General features: G+C 42.0%; 1 protein-coding gene across 2 annotated transcripts in view; it reads right to left on the minus strand.

Moving 5' to 3' along the window:
- Positions 1–9,325, minus strand: part of LOC144683859 (stAR-related lipid transfer protein 13-like) — a 109,306-nt gene extending 99,981 nt beyond the window's left edge. For both annotated transcript variants that reach the window (XM_078547369.1, XM_078547368.1), the window contains exon 1: positions 8,930–9,325. In XM_078547369.1, coding sequence (XP_078403495.1) covers positions 8,930–9,032 — 103 coding nt within the window. In that variant the 5' untranslated portion in view covers positions 9,033–9,325. The remainder of the gene's footprint in view (positions 1–8,929) is intronic.
- Positions 9,326–17,392: the final 8,067 nt, after the last annotated feature.

Here is a 17,392-nt window from a genome sequence, read left to right on the forward strand (position 1 = left end):
TGAGGCCAACTGTATCATTCTGCAACCATGCAACTCAGCACAAATTAGGATCTCAAATTTGGAACCTTCCCTGTTCATAATTAATCAGTGTCACACTAGGGGCAGAATTTAACAGGTGGTGGGGTTTCCAGTCTCAGCACTCCATGAAGCATTAACTGGCTGATGCGAGACTTCAGCCCCTCATTTGGGCGGATGTCTCGTCTCAGAGAGCTGCAGTCAATTTGAATGGCCAGCCATTCTGTAATCACAACAGTGCCACCTGGAGCAGTGGCCACATCTGGGACTACAGAGTCTAAATCCCAGAGTTCAGGACCAGGTAAGTGCAAGGGGTCTCACAGTGGGAAGGGGAGGTGAGGCTCAGAAGGGGTGGGGATCTTAATGGAGAGGCTGGGGAGGAGGGCACACCAGGGAGGGCAGATCTTGAGGGGGCGCTTGATGTGGAAAGTGGGCCCTCGAGGGAGGTTCGCCACCTTCCAACCTGAGGGCTAAGCAAGTTAACCTGCCTGGCTTTGCCTCCCTCCCCCTTCCCCCTCTCACAGGCAGGAAGGCCACCCAGGGAATTTTACAGACCCCCGCAGCCTGCAAATCTGCCTTTGGGGGACTGTAAAGTTTTGCCCTAGGTATATTTACTAGCTGAACCATCACAGAAACTTGGGGCTGGATTTTTGTGAATTCGTGGAAACTCCGTGGCCCTTTAAAAATGGAACACAGAACCCAGAGCTGGAAGTCCCATCCCCATCTCTGACAAGTCCCATTTTTGCCAGGAGGGGATTGGGGGCAGACATGATTTACACATGAGGGAAAACTAAACTCAGCAGGGTAATTTGAACTTAGCGCTGAGTTCAAGATGATCCCATTTTCACTGTAGCAAGGGCTTCATTGCACAAGGTGGAAGTCAGGAATTCATGGAAGAGACATAAATGCTCATGAAGGGCAGATAAAATATGTAGAACTGTCCAGTTGTCAAGTTATTTAAATCCCCACTCCTTTAAAAATAAAAAACAGCCTGCCTGTGTTAATGAGAATTGAAAAACCTGGTCTAGCGGTTACAATAGTTGTTTGTTGACATTATCCCAAGGACTATAATTGTATCTTATTAATGGTTGACTGCTTTCCACAACTTACATTTATCCCAGAAGAGTTGTAAATTCACAGCTTGATTGAAAACTCAAAAGAGGTTTTTAAATGATTAGCTGTCTTTGGTTTAGGAACATGAATACAAGCCTGTTTGTTTTAATACGAGATTAAACACTTGAGGGACTTTTAAAGTTTTTAATGCACTTTCATGAATAGGAGTTTTTTTATTGTAGTAAAAGCTGTAATAGATATTGAGATCTTAATTTTATTTCATCTCAACTTGGCTGCTGACGTCAGCCCATGGTGGATACTGGATGAGTTGTCATGGTGGGTCCAAGGACAAAGGATGGTGTGTGGGGGGCATGGGTTGGCGTTAAGTTGGCATGGAGCTATAAGAGGGCATGGGGATGGGTCACTGTTATGAGTTGGCATGGAGGCTACAAGGGCCATGGGGGATGGGTGTGGAGCATGAGTTGGCATGGAGGGCATGGGAATGGTATGGGAAGTTAGTGGGGGAGTGGAGGGGTGAGGGCTAGGGGGCCTAATATTTAACAAAACAATTGGAGTGAAGTCCCAGAGAATGGAGGTGGGCTTTTAAACAGCCCATCTCGGCACTCGGCACCTGCTTCCCCGAGCAAACATCACACATTGGGGGCACTTTTTCCCGAGAGAGGTCCACCAAGGTGGGAAATTTCCCTGACTCAAGGTACTCATCTCAGTAGCGAATATCCAGCCTTTGAAGTCTACGATTTTAGTTAAGTCTTTCGTGTGTGAATATATAAAAGACTGGATGCTGAAAAACAGGTGTGGTGCTCGTCATGCATCATAATAGGAAACATACTTTCACACGGGATATAGCACAGTCCACAGTGAATTATGAAACAGTCACTAGTCTGTTTTAGGCCTGCAATTGCTTCAGATTTGTGCATTTTAGTGTGACTCTAGGGACCTGAATTTAACTATGCGTAAATTTATGGTTTTGAGTGAGCTAAAATTCTGCCCCACATCTCAGTTACTGCTGTCACCACAGATGAGGTCATCAGAAGGAGCCATTAAAATATATTCTGTGCAAAAAAGAAAATTCCCAAATTTTTCCATACCTAATCAAAAATGGAACAGAAAGCCGTAAACAGAGAAGAATGGATAGAAAGCAAGCTGTTTCTATAACATTTTACTATGGGACTAGATGGTCCAGTCAGTGACCTTACAATGCTGACCTTTCACCTTTAGGATCTGGGTTTAGGATCAACACTTTTAACAATCACAAAAAAAAATCACTCATCTATTTGATCAGATCTGGTAAGTGAACATTAGCAGAACCCGAAAAAACAGCCAATGCCTAATAACTTTATAATGGTGAAACTGTTATAAAGGGGGACTTGTAGGAGGTTTTGGAGAGTATCATGGAGAGCGTCACAACAGGCAGCCTTATATGGTGGGTACCATGTAACTGAAGAGTATTATATTGAGGGTATTATATGACAAAAATTGGCAGAACCAACAGCCTGATAGAAAGAGTGAGGTACAAATGCAAAAACCGAGAGTCTTATAATGACAACAATAGAATGAGTCATAAGTCATAAGCCTATGAGTGTAGATTTAACAAAATATTACAACTGACAGGCAAATAATAAGGGTGGAGTACATAATGGAGAGAGTGTTATAAGTGACAGATTTACAATGAGGATGGGTGTAACAAAGGTGCTTTAACTGGATTCTGCAATAAGGTGGCGGGTATAACGAAGTGTTATAATGGACTGCATTAGAAGTCAATTTTCAACCTACTTGACAGTTGGGAGCTAAAAAAAAGGCTGCTTACCCATTCAGATCTGGACCATTTTAACATGCAGATTTTTTGCAGGCAGATGAGCCACATGCCTGAAGCAGATGAGACCTCATAAATTTATGAAAACTGGGGTCCTATTATATCAATACCACAATGCAACTTTAACCAAGGTTTCAAAGAGAAAGTGGCTTTCCCGCTAGGGAATGCAGATTTGCAGCTGGTGCAAAGACAGAAGAGGCCTTATTGATAACTATAAACCTTTCCTTTGTGGGACCAGGAGAATTAGGAATGGCTGGCAATTAAAATCACCGAACTCCTGTTGCCTCTACTAGATGGAAAATCAACTCACCAGAAACCCACTTCGGAGTCAAAATGCACCCATGATATAAAACTTGAGAAAAGCATATTTGTAGCAATGAATTCAATTTTGTTCGGTTTTGCAGTCACATAAGCACTATGACTTCAATTTCTCAATTCCCTATTCCACCAGTGGAAGTACAACGTTTGTGCATGTAATTGATCACATCACTGGCTTTGGCACATCTCCCAGGTTCGGTGCTACGATATAAATACTAGAAGGCTCCCTCAGTGGCAGTGGGGACTCAGATGTTGCTACAAGTTTTATAGGCCTTTGATAGCTTACAGAAGGGACAGCAGGTGAAAAGTGATGGTAAAACCTGCAGAGAATAGAGCAATGAACCTCACTAACTTAACAAACAAGCAATGAGGAAAAGGCAGGTACAGTTTTTTGGCACATAGGGCAAGAGACACAGTGAGGACATGTTGGAAGGAGAAGCAGTGTGTCACCTCCACAACCGAAATCAACAATTCAGTACCAAAAAGTAATCGCTTACCTAGAATGGGCAAAGTAGATGCATGACCCATCTCATTAAAAAGGTAGTCCAAACAGCTCTTGTACATTGGCTTCTTGGCACAGTGTCAGTGTTACATGTGCTGCCAGTAATAAAACACCAAGATTCATCCTAGCTGGATAATGCATAGCCACCAGCATCCAACACACTTTCACACTTTAAACTACCATTCTGGGCCCTATGAGTGTCACGATCACAGGCTTGAAGTTTATATATAGTCAATGGGTATCTTTCAAATTCCGATGAGATGAATGAGAGTACCTTATAACTTAGGCTATATTTGTGTTGCAGGAGAAGTCACCAAATAATGCAAAATTAGTCCATAGGAATTTTGAGAAGTTGACCCAAAGAGGTGAAGGGACTTATCATCATAAGAAATCCATTGAACAGAGTTGGAGACAAAGAGGTTGAAAAGGTTGGTCCACAAAATGCAGGACAATTCCAATCCGGCCAATTACCACCCCATCAGCCTACTCCCAATCATCAGCAGAGTGATGGAAGGTGTCTTTGACAGTGTTATCAAGAGGTATCCAGCAATAATCTGCTCAATTAGGGTTCCGCTAGGACTATTCGGCTCTAGACCTCATTACAATCTTTGTTGAAACATGGAGAAAAGAGCTGAATGGGCAGAAGTGAGAGTGACTGCCCTTAACATCAAGGTAGCATTTGACCAGGTGTGACAACGAGGAGCCCTAGTAAAATTGAAGTCAATGGAAATCAGAGGGAAAACTCTCCATTGGCTGGTGGCATAGCTGGCATAAGGAACAGTGGTTGTGGTTGTTGCGCACCAATCATCATCTCAGCCCAGGTGCATTGCTGCTGGAGTTCCTCAAAACAGTGTCCTAAGTCAAACTATCTTCAGCTGCTACATCCAAGGGCTTTCTTCCAGTATGGGGAAATGGGGATGTTCTAAGAATACTTCGAGAGCATTGAATCCATATGCAATCACAGAGAATCTGACTGATATGCTATGTCCTTAATCCCTGGCAAGGGTGACAGCTCAAAGATCTGCAGAGGTTGCCCCATGAAGAAGGCCCCTGGGACAATGTCTGCTTCCAGCAATGCAGCTCACACTGATATCATGGAGGCCTTGGGTGCTCACATTACAAAGAATATTGGTGAAGGTTTCTCAATTCAGGCTACTCAGTCTGCCTTCTGGCAATCACACCCCCACTGGAGAATTTAACCATTAGTAGCCTGCCAAAAATTCAAATTCCATCAAGTCACTGTAAAGTTTCCTGATGCTATGTGGCAACAGCATGATCCAGTTGCACCCCTTGTCTGATTTGGAGTTGGAACCAGCAATTTGTCCTTCTCAAGACAGAGGCTCCCAAATACATCAATCATCCACTTCAGTCCCATAAGGCTCAGATGCACAAAGAACAGCTGGTCATCCTGTCCATTTCAGTCACTCAAGTGACAACTACAAGAAGTTGACAGTGAATGTTTTTGAGCCATCTGGAGGCAGAAAGGGGAAGTAGCATAGTGCAGACTGGGGAATTCAGGAAATAATTTTTCCACTTCAACTTCTTAACAACATTGAGTATTCTGAGAAAGGATGATGATGTTTTGCCAGGAAATTCCACAAAAAAGTTGACCTTTCAATGTTATAGAGACATGGAGTCAAGTACTGATATTGGGGTGTGAATATATCCATGAATATTCAATACTTATTTTCATGAAATTGCACTTTTAAAAGAGTACTTCTAACATTTCTTGGGACAAGCACTGGAAAATCCTTTGGATTGTTCTCATTATGTTCAAAAAAAAATCTACTGCCCCATTTTCCTCCCTTTCCTGCAATAGATTATGCACCTCATCCAGCTGGATACCAGATACAGAAGGCAATACCTATCATTGATACTAATGCTGGAGTATACTGTGCAGCACCATCAGACTTAATCCAGATGGGAATTGTGCCTTCAGTGTTACTGCAAAAAATTCCGAACCAGGTTTGCAGAGGATGCTCCTTATCACTCTGAAGCCATCTGTTGATCTTCTTTTGATTGGGAAAAAGAACCAGCACAGAGGGCTGACTCAACATAAATACATCACTGTAACTGCCAGAGTGCCTCATGTTGACACACAGGATCATTTACCTGTGGTTACAAACTAGCTGTATATTTAGAGACTGGTATTCCTTCCTATTGATGTAAGTCAATGTATCTTTTATTTGTGATTTGATAGCCATGTGTGCTGTCCACACTGTCTTCCATTTTTGAAATCCTACTTCTTTGAAAAAGTATTTTACCGTACAGTGATAACAGCATCCATGGAGATTGAGATGAACTGTGTATCAGTCACCTGCCAATTGCAATGGTGGACCACAGACTGCAATGTTGCAGAGATATCCTGCATTGGACAGGAAGGATCCTGTTATGTAAAATTTCATTGTCATGGAAAAAACAATAGAATTCCTGGACGATAGCTTCAGATCTGCATAATTCTTGAAGCACAGCTTTGAGCATTTGAATCTCCTCAGCATTGTTCTCATACAGCTGGAGGCCAAGAGTTCTGTGCTCTATACAGGCTAGATAACACTTTACCCTCCTCAATCCCCTCTGATATTGTCAGAATCTTCTCTGGCCCTATTGCTCCTCCTCATTATGATGACAGATGCCATATAAAGAGAAATGCCCAAAGATAATATCATGCTTTCTGACAATTCAAAGAAGCATTCTCTTAATGAGGCAGTGGAAACTAATTTAAAAACTTTCCACCCTGAATGCACAGTTTTCGGTCTTAGTTTAGTATTAATGAAGCATAAGATAAAGTGCTTAAATATCAGGAGCAATAAAATATCTCCCCAGGTAAATCCTCTTCTTGAGATAGGTCAATAACCTCACTAATATAAACATTTAAGTTTGTCACTAACATCTTCCATTGAAATCTAAATTCTGAGATTTGGTCTGGTTTTTCCACATTAGGATGTTCTGTAAAGAAGTATGGAGTGGGATAGTGAGAAATAGCATGAAATGAAGTCACAACAATATCCTACCATTCATTTGCATCTTCTCTGCTTTATTTCTGGTAAATCTTGGGAAATAGTAGCGCTCTTCCCAGAAGCCAGTAAAATTCAACAAATCAATGTTTGGCCAGAGACTCAGTGTAGACTAATCCACTCTCTGCCCACACTCAACACTTGACCATTCATTTGTAGATGGGAAGGGGAGAATATCCAGGCCTGTATCTCTCGAAACAGTACCTCTTGCACCTCACCACCCCTTCCCCCCTTCAGTATTTATGTTTCAAAGTGAACCTGATCATCAAAGACTTGCATTTATGCAGCACCTTTCACAACCTTGGAACATCCCAAAGCACTTTAGAGCCATTGAAGTATAGTCACTGCTGTAATGTAGGAAATGCAGCAGCCAATTTGACACCGCAAACTTCTCCAACAGTAAAGTAATCTGTTTTCATTATATTGATTGAGGGATAAATATTGGCCAGGACACTAGGGATACTCCACTACTCTTCTTTGAAATAGTGTCATGGGAATTTTTTACATTCACTTTAGAAAGCAGAGAGATCTCAGTTTAACGTATCATCTGTAAGACAGCACTTCCTACAATGCAGCAATCCTTCAGCTCTGCACTAGTGTCAGCCTTGATTTTGTGCTCAGGTCTCTGATGTGGAGCTTGAACACACAACTTTGTGACCCAGAGGCCTATTTTGAATTACCCGGCAGCATGGGGAGCCTACAGTTCCTTGCTGCTTTCTCCATGGCAATGCCTTGACCAATCAGAATCAACTTCCCAACAAATCAGCACATTTTTCTCCTGGAGTATAAATTGCTTTGATCATTTGAAATTTGGCATTCTTGCATTTATCCTGATGCATGAAAGATGAAAAGCTTCAGCAACATGTCTCTCTTTTCAGCAATATTCATTGTGTTATTCTCAGAAAATCAGATAATGTTAATGTCCTGTCTGACCCATTGAAAAAAAACTATATCTTGTTCCACATGTACATTAACTCACCAGACATTTGGAATGTGTCCTAATGTCATCTAATGTGAAAACTGACACCACATTAATTCTTAAATGATCAAATTTACTGCTGGCATGGACTTGATGAGTTGAATGGCCTCCTGTGCCGTAATGATTCAATGATTCTCTAACGTAATATGTGGCATTAATACAGAAATAAAAGATGTGGTTCAGATACCCAATGCTTGCAATTATTCACATGTAAGTATAGATATAGTGTAGGTAGACTATTCAACATAGAATGTCCACGTCATCGGATGTCCATGAGGTACGCAACATCATTACAAATCTCTGAGGGGTCACCAGATGATGATCCACTGTGTTTGATTTTCCCCTCCCTATAGGACTGCCTAATCCAAATGCGACAGTCAAGGTGCTGCCCTATGTGAGGCCAGTCAGCCCAACAGAAAATTCGTTTGAGAACATTCAAAATGTTTCAAATATTTTATTATTTTTATAATATCCGCAGTGAACATCATGCAAGCAGTTTTCAGTTCAGTGGCACTCTCCATTTTGTCAATGCTGGACAATAATAAGTGATCAGTGAAAATGAAGATATAACTGATTGAACTTTCATTGTGAGAAATCTCTGCTTGTACTGGCACTCAGAGGGTACATTTCAAATCACGCTCATTTTTACAAAGCCACTCAGTTTCACTTAAGATCATTCTAGTTTACAAATTTGATTTTTTTTTAAAAATACTTTAAAAAGCATGAACGGAAAGATGGGGTATGTGTTGGGAAATAATCATGTGCCACCACCATATGGCAAACTTGGCACTGATTTACCATCACATAAAGAGATTTGTTGCTAATATCACAGTATAATGTTTTATACAGTGATGTTGTCAGGTACGTACAGAAGCTGGCTGTTCACTGCCGACAGAACTATTTGTGCAAGATTACAATATTCGAGCAGCATTGTATATAGTAAATGTAGAAATTCGTGGGGTTTGCCTGAGGACGTGGGACTAAAGCATCGGATGTGCCTTATTTATATATAACTCTCCACATACAACATAATGTTCCACCCAGAAAAAGGCACTCAGAAACACCTAAAAATTCACACATAGACTCCTATCCAATACATAATTCCCTGAGACTTGCTATTGTGTATATTATATATAATTGCCTGTGTTACATATACCCAATCGGTTCGTTTTATAACAAAAACAAGTTTTAGGAAGAAATATATCTGTTCTCACCTATTGCCCGTCGGTCGCTCATTTTATTGAGGAATGTCCTGAAGCTCTTAAAGTGGAAGCTCCGTGACCTCTTGGGGACAGTCGGCGGCTCGCAACCATCCATCGTCGCCGAGATCACAGCCTCCGAGTCGGCTGCGAGTGGGACGTGTGCCTGGTGTACGTGCGAATCCCCTGCCAAGGGCAGCGCTTGGCATCCTCCGAGCCCAGGAGCCCTGGGCACAGAGCGAGGATTTCTCTCAATCACGAGGTGGGTTGGCGGGGAGGGGCTGAGTCACTGTGGTCTACTCACTCCGTCCTGCTCACTTCACTCTTATTGGCACAAACGGGTTTTTTTCCCCCTACAGCTGCGGGAAGTTTGCAGCAAAGCCACAGGTTTGAAGTCAGTCACAAATGAGATCATGGATTATTTATCAGCCTTAGCCTCCTACACACCCCTGAGCGGGCCGGGGAGAGGGAGAGGGGGAGGGGGGGGGGATTACCAAAACGAATTACTGTACCCATCTGTCCCAACGTTATCATCCATCCAATAGAATCGTATAGCACAGAAAGGAAGCCGTTCGACCTATGGCGTCTATGCCGGCTCTTTGAAACTGCTCTCCCATTATTCTCACACCCACTCTTGCCCTATTTCACTATTTAAATTTCTTTCCACAGTGAGTCTTTTAAAATATTTTCCTCCTACTTTCCTGAAGATGCCGATTCCTTTGGGATAGAAATCCATCGATGCTTAATACTCTGCATAGGACCAATCACTGGGCAGAATGAGGGGTTACTCACCCCATGCTCACTGCTTATTTTGGCATGAGCCAAAATTAAATTAAATTTTAAATTAAATTGTGGTATTATCCCTCACTTTCCTCCAAACAATTCTGTTTTATGGGTTCCCCAAGTGTCACCAGCGCTGCAATGTCTCAACCAAGTGACCATTCTTCACGTGGGGGCCTAGATAGTGGTCGTCATTAGGATATTCCACCATGGGGGGAACATCACAGCGAGTTCAATTCTGACATCCACAAAGTCTAGCAATAATTATTGAGTAGCAATTAAAAATGAAAGTCTTAATTCATTGTTCCCCCTCTAACCCAGGGCCACAGAGTCAATTTTAATTCAATTTCATTAACCATTATTGGACTGTGCCCTAATCTCAAGTAACATCCAAAGCCTACATCAAATCAGATATGTGGCAACTTTCAAATCATGTGTTTGCCATATTGCCTGTGTTAAGATTGACATTTTACTACATTTTATATATCACTAATGTTTGTACTCTGGGCTTTTATCTCAAATTCAAAGAACCCAGTGTCTGACAGTAATCTGGAGTGAACATACTATATTAGGTTTTTTAATTTTGTATCCCTCCCTAACAGCACTGTGAGTATACCTGCACCACATAGACTGCAATGGTTCAAGAAGGTGGATTACCATCACCTTCTCAAGGGCAATTAGGGATGGGCAACAAATGCTGGCCTAGCCAGCAATGCCCACATGCCATCAAATAATATTTTTTTGAATACAGTTTTCTTCCTTCCCCTATTGAATTTCTAAGGAGTACTTCCTTAGTCACCAAAAAGCTGACCCAATCTTCATAATTGCATCTAAATAGTAAATAATGGCAGGTTATTCAATCATATGAAAAAAAATCACACATGAACCCATTCTGTGTTCACTAAACCCTCCAGTTGATAGCAATCCAAACACGGACTGATTTTTACTCCTCTTCAGCCCACTAACCAATCTGTAACATATTTACTGAACCCCTGGATTTGATTGGCTAATTTAGCAGACAATAGAGATTGAACCTTATCCATATGCTTCAGTATTGCACTATGTGATGCATTCATTTATGGAATTATTAATGCATATATTCACCAAGAAAAAATATTTGATAAATAATTGATTCATGTGTTTTCAAACATTATTTCAATGATGCACCAAACTCTTCATCATGTCACTTGCACAGAATGCCATTGTCATGAAGGTGACATATGATTCCTCTCTCTACAAAACTGTCCAGTATTTTTTTCATAAACAAAAGCTTGTGTTTGAAAGTTAATTTGCTCGATTTGCCTCCCTCACCACCATTACCTCAACTCCCTCCAATAGAACTCACTGGAATAGATTGCAATCAAGTACTCCAGCTGACACTTCCTTACTGTTCCAACAGAGATGCTGTAGCTCCAGACAAATCAGGAATGAGACCTATTAGACTTTCTGTCTTCAATATCACACCAATGATGCATAGCCTACTGATCCATTGGCACTAACATGGCTCATAAATCTGCATCAGGGTATTTCACCATTTCAAAGGAACAAATATAACTAATTCTAAGTAATGAGTCAACAGGACAGAAACAGATCACTTGGCCCAAATGGCCTATGCCAACATTTTTGCACTGCCCAAACCTCCTCCCACCCCTTTTTATCTAATTCTATCAGCATATCCTTCTACTGCTTTCTCCCTCATGCACTTATCTAACTTCCCCTTAAATGCATATGGGAAAGCTAGATAAGTTACATCAGTTACTAATGGCACTGCAGCTGGGTAGCTTCCGTGACAAAAGGTGAATGCATTGAGTTTACACCACTAGAATCATAGAATCGGAAAATTTTTATAGTGCAGAAGACCATTCAGCCAATTGTATCGGCACCAACTCTCTGAATGAGCAATTCATTTAATGCCATCCTCCTGCCTTCTACATTATTTCTGTTATATTTTGCCCAGCATATGGGCCTTCAAACTTTCTGCAATTGAAAGGTTCTTTTAGCAATCTCTTCCAAGCTTCTTTCATTGTCATAAGAGAGGCTCCTGGAAGCAGAAATCAGTGTTACAACATTCTCTTTTGGGGCCCTTTGACAATCCACAACAGAGGTTCACAAGTTTAAATCCCAGCACTGGCTCAACTGATTGTTTATGCATTGGCATATTCTCATCAATTGCCAATCAGGTCTCCAAATAAAGCACAAGATGTGAAGCCACTGAGTTCCGACCAGCCCTTTAACAGTGCTAATGAAGCCATTGGCTTTCAGTGGCTTTCATCAAAAGGAGGCCTTCTTCCTTTCTTTCTAAGCAGACTCCTGCTCGCTCAGGCAGCAACACATTAAGTCATTACTTCAACAAGAAATGGACTTCCATCTTACCTGAATTATACTGCCTGTTGGCCAGATTCACAGTGATATTGATGGCAAGTGCACAAACACAAGGCATGGTTATAAGTGCAGCTTGCCAGAGAGGAAAATTTCAAAAATGTTTTGTAAATTTTCAAGTTTCAATTCGGAACATGCTTCAACAAGCTCTTTATGACTCGAGTCACAGGGTCATGACTGTCCACTCAGCATCTGCAATTTTAATATCTCATTGGCTGATTGGCTGTCCTTTAATCCTGATAAAGATCTTTCAACTAAAAGAAAACTTGTTTAATTAAATTATTAACTGAAAAGAAGAGGAATAATGTAACAGCTTCAGAAATTCTAAAGTCCTTAGTTTTGACAGAAACACAAGCCAATCCTTGCAAAGGTCAATAAAAGCACAAAGGAAAAGTCCTCTGAAAAGCTAAACAGTGCACTGGATGAACTAGTTCACTCTCACTCAGTAGGTGAAGTCCCCATTGTTCTTTACATTTAGTGTTTTGTTTAGTCTTCACTCCATTTGCCAAAGTTAATGGCCCAGGTTTGATTTCACTAACTAATTAAAAAATGCAGCATTTCTTCCTAAAAACTGTATCATTTCCAGTGTGTTGACGGCTAACAGGAAGCAAAGCAGTCAAACTAGTCTCAACTGAGGTGTGAGAAAATGGTATGAATTCCAGCAATACTTGAAGAGAAATCTTACACTTGCAATCTGCATTTACCTCCTTCCCAATATTTAACAGTCATATTGGTCAACTGGGCCCTTTTGAATTTCTGTATTGAAAGCAGTTTATTTAGCCTCTCCATTCCTTAGGGAACTGATTCAATAAGAACTCTGCCAGCCCTCCAATCTCACTTAGAAGACTTTTCTTCTTGTGGCAATTTTGGCAGTGACTGTTGGCAGCCTAGTTGCCAATGGAGGCCATTATAATTGAGCCCAATTCTGCCCTCACCCAACGTTGAGATACATGCCCCTTTCTAGCATTAATGTGGGAATACTGGCTGCTTTTCCTCTCTTTCGTCCACAGGTGCTTTGGACAATTGTTATGCCCCAAGTGAGATCAACTAAATTAGCTCAGACCAAGGATAAAACTATTTTGTATTAATCAATCCTACAGCACCTGATGCATTTACTCTCTCTTCAAATTGTTCACAATAATTAGTAAGTGGTTCAGCAATATCATGTAAAGGATTAAGTCAGCATGTGATAGGTACTATAATTAAATTGAAGGAACTCAAACTTCCATGTCAGACCAGCTCAATTGCTCTCTGGAGTGTTTTGTACAAGGTTAGAACCAGACACTTCCTGTACTTGAGGTAAACATGTTTGTTCTCCTTTTCTCAGTGAACACTTAAGATTAACAAGGTGTTTTTGAGCTGTTCCCTTCAAATCGTTCCTCCTGTTTCTGTCAAAACTAAGGAATTTAGAGTTCCTGAAGCTGTTACATTATTCCTCTTCTTTTCAGTTAATAATTTAATTAAACAAGTTTTCTTTTAGTTGAAAGATCTTTATCAGGATTAAAGGACAGCCAATCAGCCAATGAGATATTAAAACCACAGATGCTGAATGGACAGTCATGACCCTGTGACTCAAGTCATAAATAGTCTTGCCAATTGTAAGGAACCTGACTGAGGAGGGCACCAAGATTCCGGGGAGAAGCCACAGATCTTAAATGGGCCTGGAAGCTTTAAATAGGAAACATATAGTACATTAGTTCACCCTTAAAAAAATCCTCGCCAGGACACCAGAGTTTCCTAATACTCTTAACTTGCACTGTAGAACCTTTAACCACCAGATGGGGCCTCACTGTATTATATGATGCACAGGATAGCACCTCCAACAATACAATACTTCCACAGACTGCTTGTAGCTACTAGTTAAAGAAATAGCCACAACTAAAGTGAGGAAGTTGCAGGAATATGAATAATTCATCTTCTGGCCTTCTTCAGGAATCTTAATCTCCAAATCTCTTAATCTCCAGTTTGTCATTCCTAGCATGAAGAAAGATGGTTACAGTTGTTCAAGGTCAATCATCTCAATCCCAGGTCATCGCTGCAGGAGTTCCTCAGGATAGTGTCCTAGGCCCAAACATCTTCAATGACCTTCTCTCCATCATAAGGTCAGAAGTGGGGATGTTTGCATAATGTTCAGCACCATTCACGACTCCTCAGATACTGAAGCAGTCTGTACCCATATGCAACACACAGGCTTGGGCTGATAAGTAGCAAGCAACATTCAGAGATGAAAGTGTGATAATTGTCCATTTTGGCAGGAAGAATAAAAAAAGAAGCATATTATCTAAATAGTGAGAGATTGTAGAGCTCTGAGATTCAGAGGGATGTGGGTATCCTAGTGCATAAATCACAAAAGGCTAATATGCAGGTATAGCAAGTAATTAGGAAAACTAATAGAATGTTATTGTTTATTGCGAGGGGAATTGAATATAAAAGTAGGGAGTTATCCTTCAGTTATACAGGGCATTGGTGAGACCACACCTGCAGTACTGTGTACAGAATTGCTCTCCTTACTTAAGAAAGGATGTGAATGCATTATAAGCAGTTCAGAGGTGGTTTACTAAACTAATACCAGGAATGGGCAGGTTGACTTGTGAGGAAAAATTGGATAGGTTAGACTTGTATTCGCTGGAGTTTAGAAGAGTAAGGGGTGACTTGATTGAAACAAAAAAGATCCTGAAGGGTCTTGACAGGGTAGATGTGGAGAGGATGTTTCCTCTTGTGGGTGAATCTAGAACTAGGGGTCACAGTTTAAATATGAGAGGTCGCCCATTTAAGACAGAGATGAGAAGAATTTTTTTTCTCTAAGAGGGCAGTGAGTCTTTGGAACTCCCTCCCTCAAAAGGCAGAGTCTTTGAATGTTTTCAAGGCAAAGATAGATAGGTTCTTGATAAGCAAGGGGGGAAAGGTTTTTGTGGGTAGGTGGGAGGTTACAGTCAGATCGGCCATGATCTTATTCAATGGCGGAGCAGGCTCAAAGGGCCGAGTGGCCTACTCCTGCTCCTAATTCATATGCTTGTATGTTTGTTCGTATGTAACAGAGAATTTAAACATCTCGCTTGACATTCAATGGCATTACCATCACTGAATCCCCCACTATCAGCATCCTGGGGGTTACCATTGGCCAGAAATTGAACTGGAGAAGCATATAAATATTGTGGCTACAAAGGCACAGAGGCTGGGAATTCTGCAGCAAGTAACTCACCTCCTGACCCCCCAAAGCCTGTTCACCATCTACAAGGCACAAGCTGGGGAGTGTGATGGAATACTCTCCACTTGTCTGGATGAGTGCAGCTCCAACAACACTCAGGAAGCTCAACACCATCCAAGATAAACCAGCCCCCTTGATTGGCACCCCATCCACTACCATCTGCACCCACTCCCTCTACCACCAAAGCACAGTAGCAGCAGTGTGTACCATCTACAAGATGCACTGCAGCAACTCACCAAGGCTCCTTAGGCAGCACCTTCCAAACCCACAATCTCTACCACCTAGAACCACAAGGGTAGCAGGTGCATGGGAACACCACCGCCTGCAAGTTTCCCTTCAAGCCACGTACCATCCTGACTTGGAACAGTATCACTGTTCCTTCACTATCACTGGGTCAAAATCCTGGAACTCCCACCCTAACAACACTGTGGGTGTACCTACACCACATGGACTGCAGCAGTTCAAGAAGGCAGCTCACCACCATCTTCTCAAGAGCAATTAGGGATGGGCGATAAATGCTAGCCTAGCCAGCGATGCTCAAATCCCATGAAAGAATAAAAGAAAATGCAAGCATTTTAGCACATTTCAAGATATGAAAGGCTGGCATTGTACACACAGCTGATGGGGTGTTAATGAGTCCTATCGGTGCTTCTTTAGATATTTATCATGGCTCCTCTGATTGTCTCCACTTGCTCCTACAAAATAAGAGAATGTTCATCTTGGTACCCATAGATCCTCACAAGTAAGCATATTAATTCATTGGATAAACAGGCATTTTTTGCAGCTGCAGTGCATCTTTAAGAAGCTATCCAGAACACTACAAGGAGTTTTACTGCCTTTCTTTCCCCAACAGCACCATAAAACTGAGAAACAGTGACTTGCAAACCGGTACACCAAAATGGATCATATAGCTTTCAAACCAAGGGCCTCTGAAGGGAAGAGGCCTTCCTTACAGTGAGCAATTTTTATCAACACTGAGCCACTGAAGTGTTGGGCTCTCGACTTGCACCATTTACCTCAAAATTGAGACTTTAACGAGCATAGCACACAACTGGTGCAGATGTTCCACAAGCCTGCGCTGCTTCTGGATCACTTGGAATGCTTACAGCACAAAAAGAGACCATTCAGCCCATCAAGCCCATGCCAGTTCTCTGCAAAAAAACAATCCAGCTAGTCACACTCATCCTGTCTTTCAACCCAGCAAATGTTTTTTCTTCATTTACTAATTCCCTTTAGAAAGCCATGATTGAATCTGCCTCCACCGCCCTTTCCAGATTATAAACACTTGCCACTTGTAAAGGTTATTCCTTATGTTGCCTTTGGTTCTTTTGCCAATTGTGTACTGTTTAGGTTCCAGCACACTATATATATGGAGCCAGCAACTCATGAACAATAACAATATGAGTGTCCAAGACTGCAATATTTTCTCATTAGTGTGGTGTTTTTGGTTAATTTCTTAGCTGTTTTCACCCTGAAGGTGTTGACTGTTGATGCAGTTTTGTTTTATTGAAGCTGGCAGCCTAATGGTCCCTGATTCAAGTGTCCGGTCTTCCTGCATGAGCCTTGCAGTGAATGCCAGGAGGCTATTCAACCATGAAGAACACTCAGAACAAGCCTCTAGTCTTCACCTGTCTTCATGTGGGGCTGGATTTTATGGGGCGCTGTGGTCCCCACCCCCCTGCTCCAGGCTAAAAAGTCGACGGGGAGCCTGCCCATGATCCCAATGGCTGCGCCACAGAAATTTAACTCCAGGAGCAGTGTTAATTGCTTTAAGGTGTGATCTCGGCTCCCATTCTCAGGAGGAAGTTCTGCCTTAGAGACCGTCCAGATAATCAGGTGGCCATGGCTGGGGCTACAGGCAGTCCTACCACATCAAGGAGCGCAGTTAAGTCCACGGTTGGGGATCCGGGCGAGAGGGCTGGGAACCAGTTTCTAGAGGCCAATGAGGTGAGTTAAAGGGGGTTTTACCTTGGTGGGGGCGGGGGGGTGCCTCCAATAAGTCCAGGGGCCCTGCAAAATAGTTCCTCCTCCTTTGCCCAACACCAACCAGCCAGTGAAGCTAACACTGCTGGGCTTCCACATGGCATGGGACCCCCGCAGCAGATTGAGGC

Source organism: Cetorhinus maximus, chromosome 8, assembly GCF_964194155.1.
Source record: "Cetorhinus maximus chromosome 8, sCetMax3.hap1.1, whole genome shotgun sequence".
NCBI classification, from domain to species: Eukaryota; Metazoa; Chordata; class Chondrichthyes; order Lamniformes; family Cetorhinidae; genus Cetorhinus; species Cetorhinus maximus.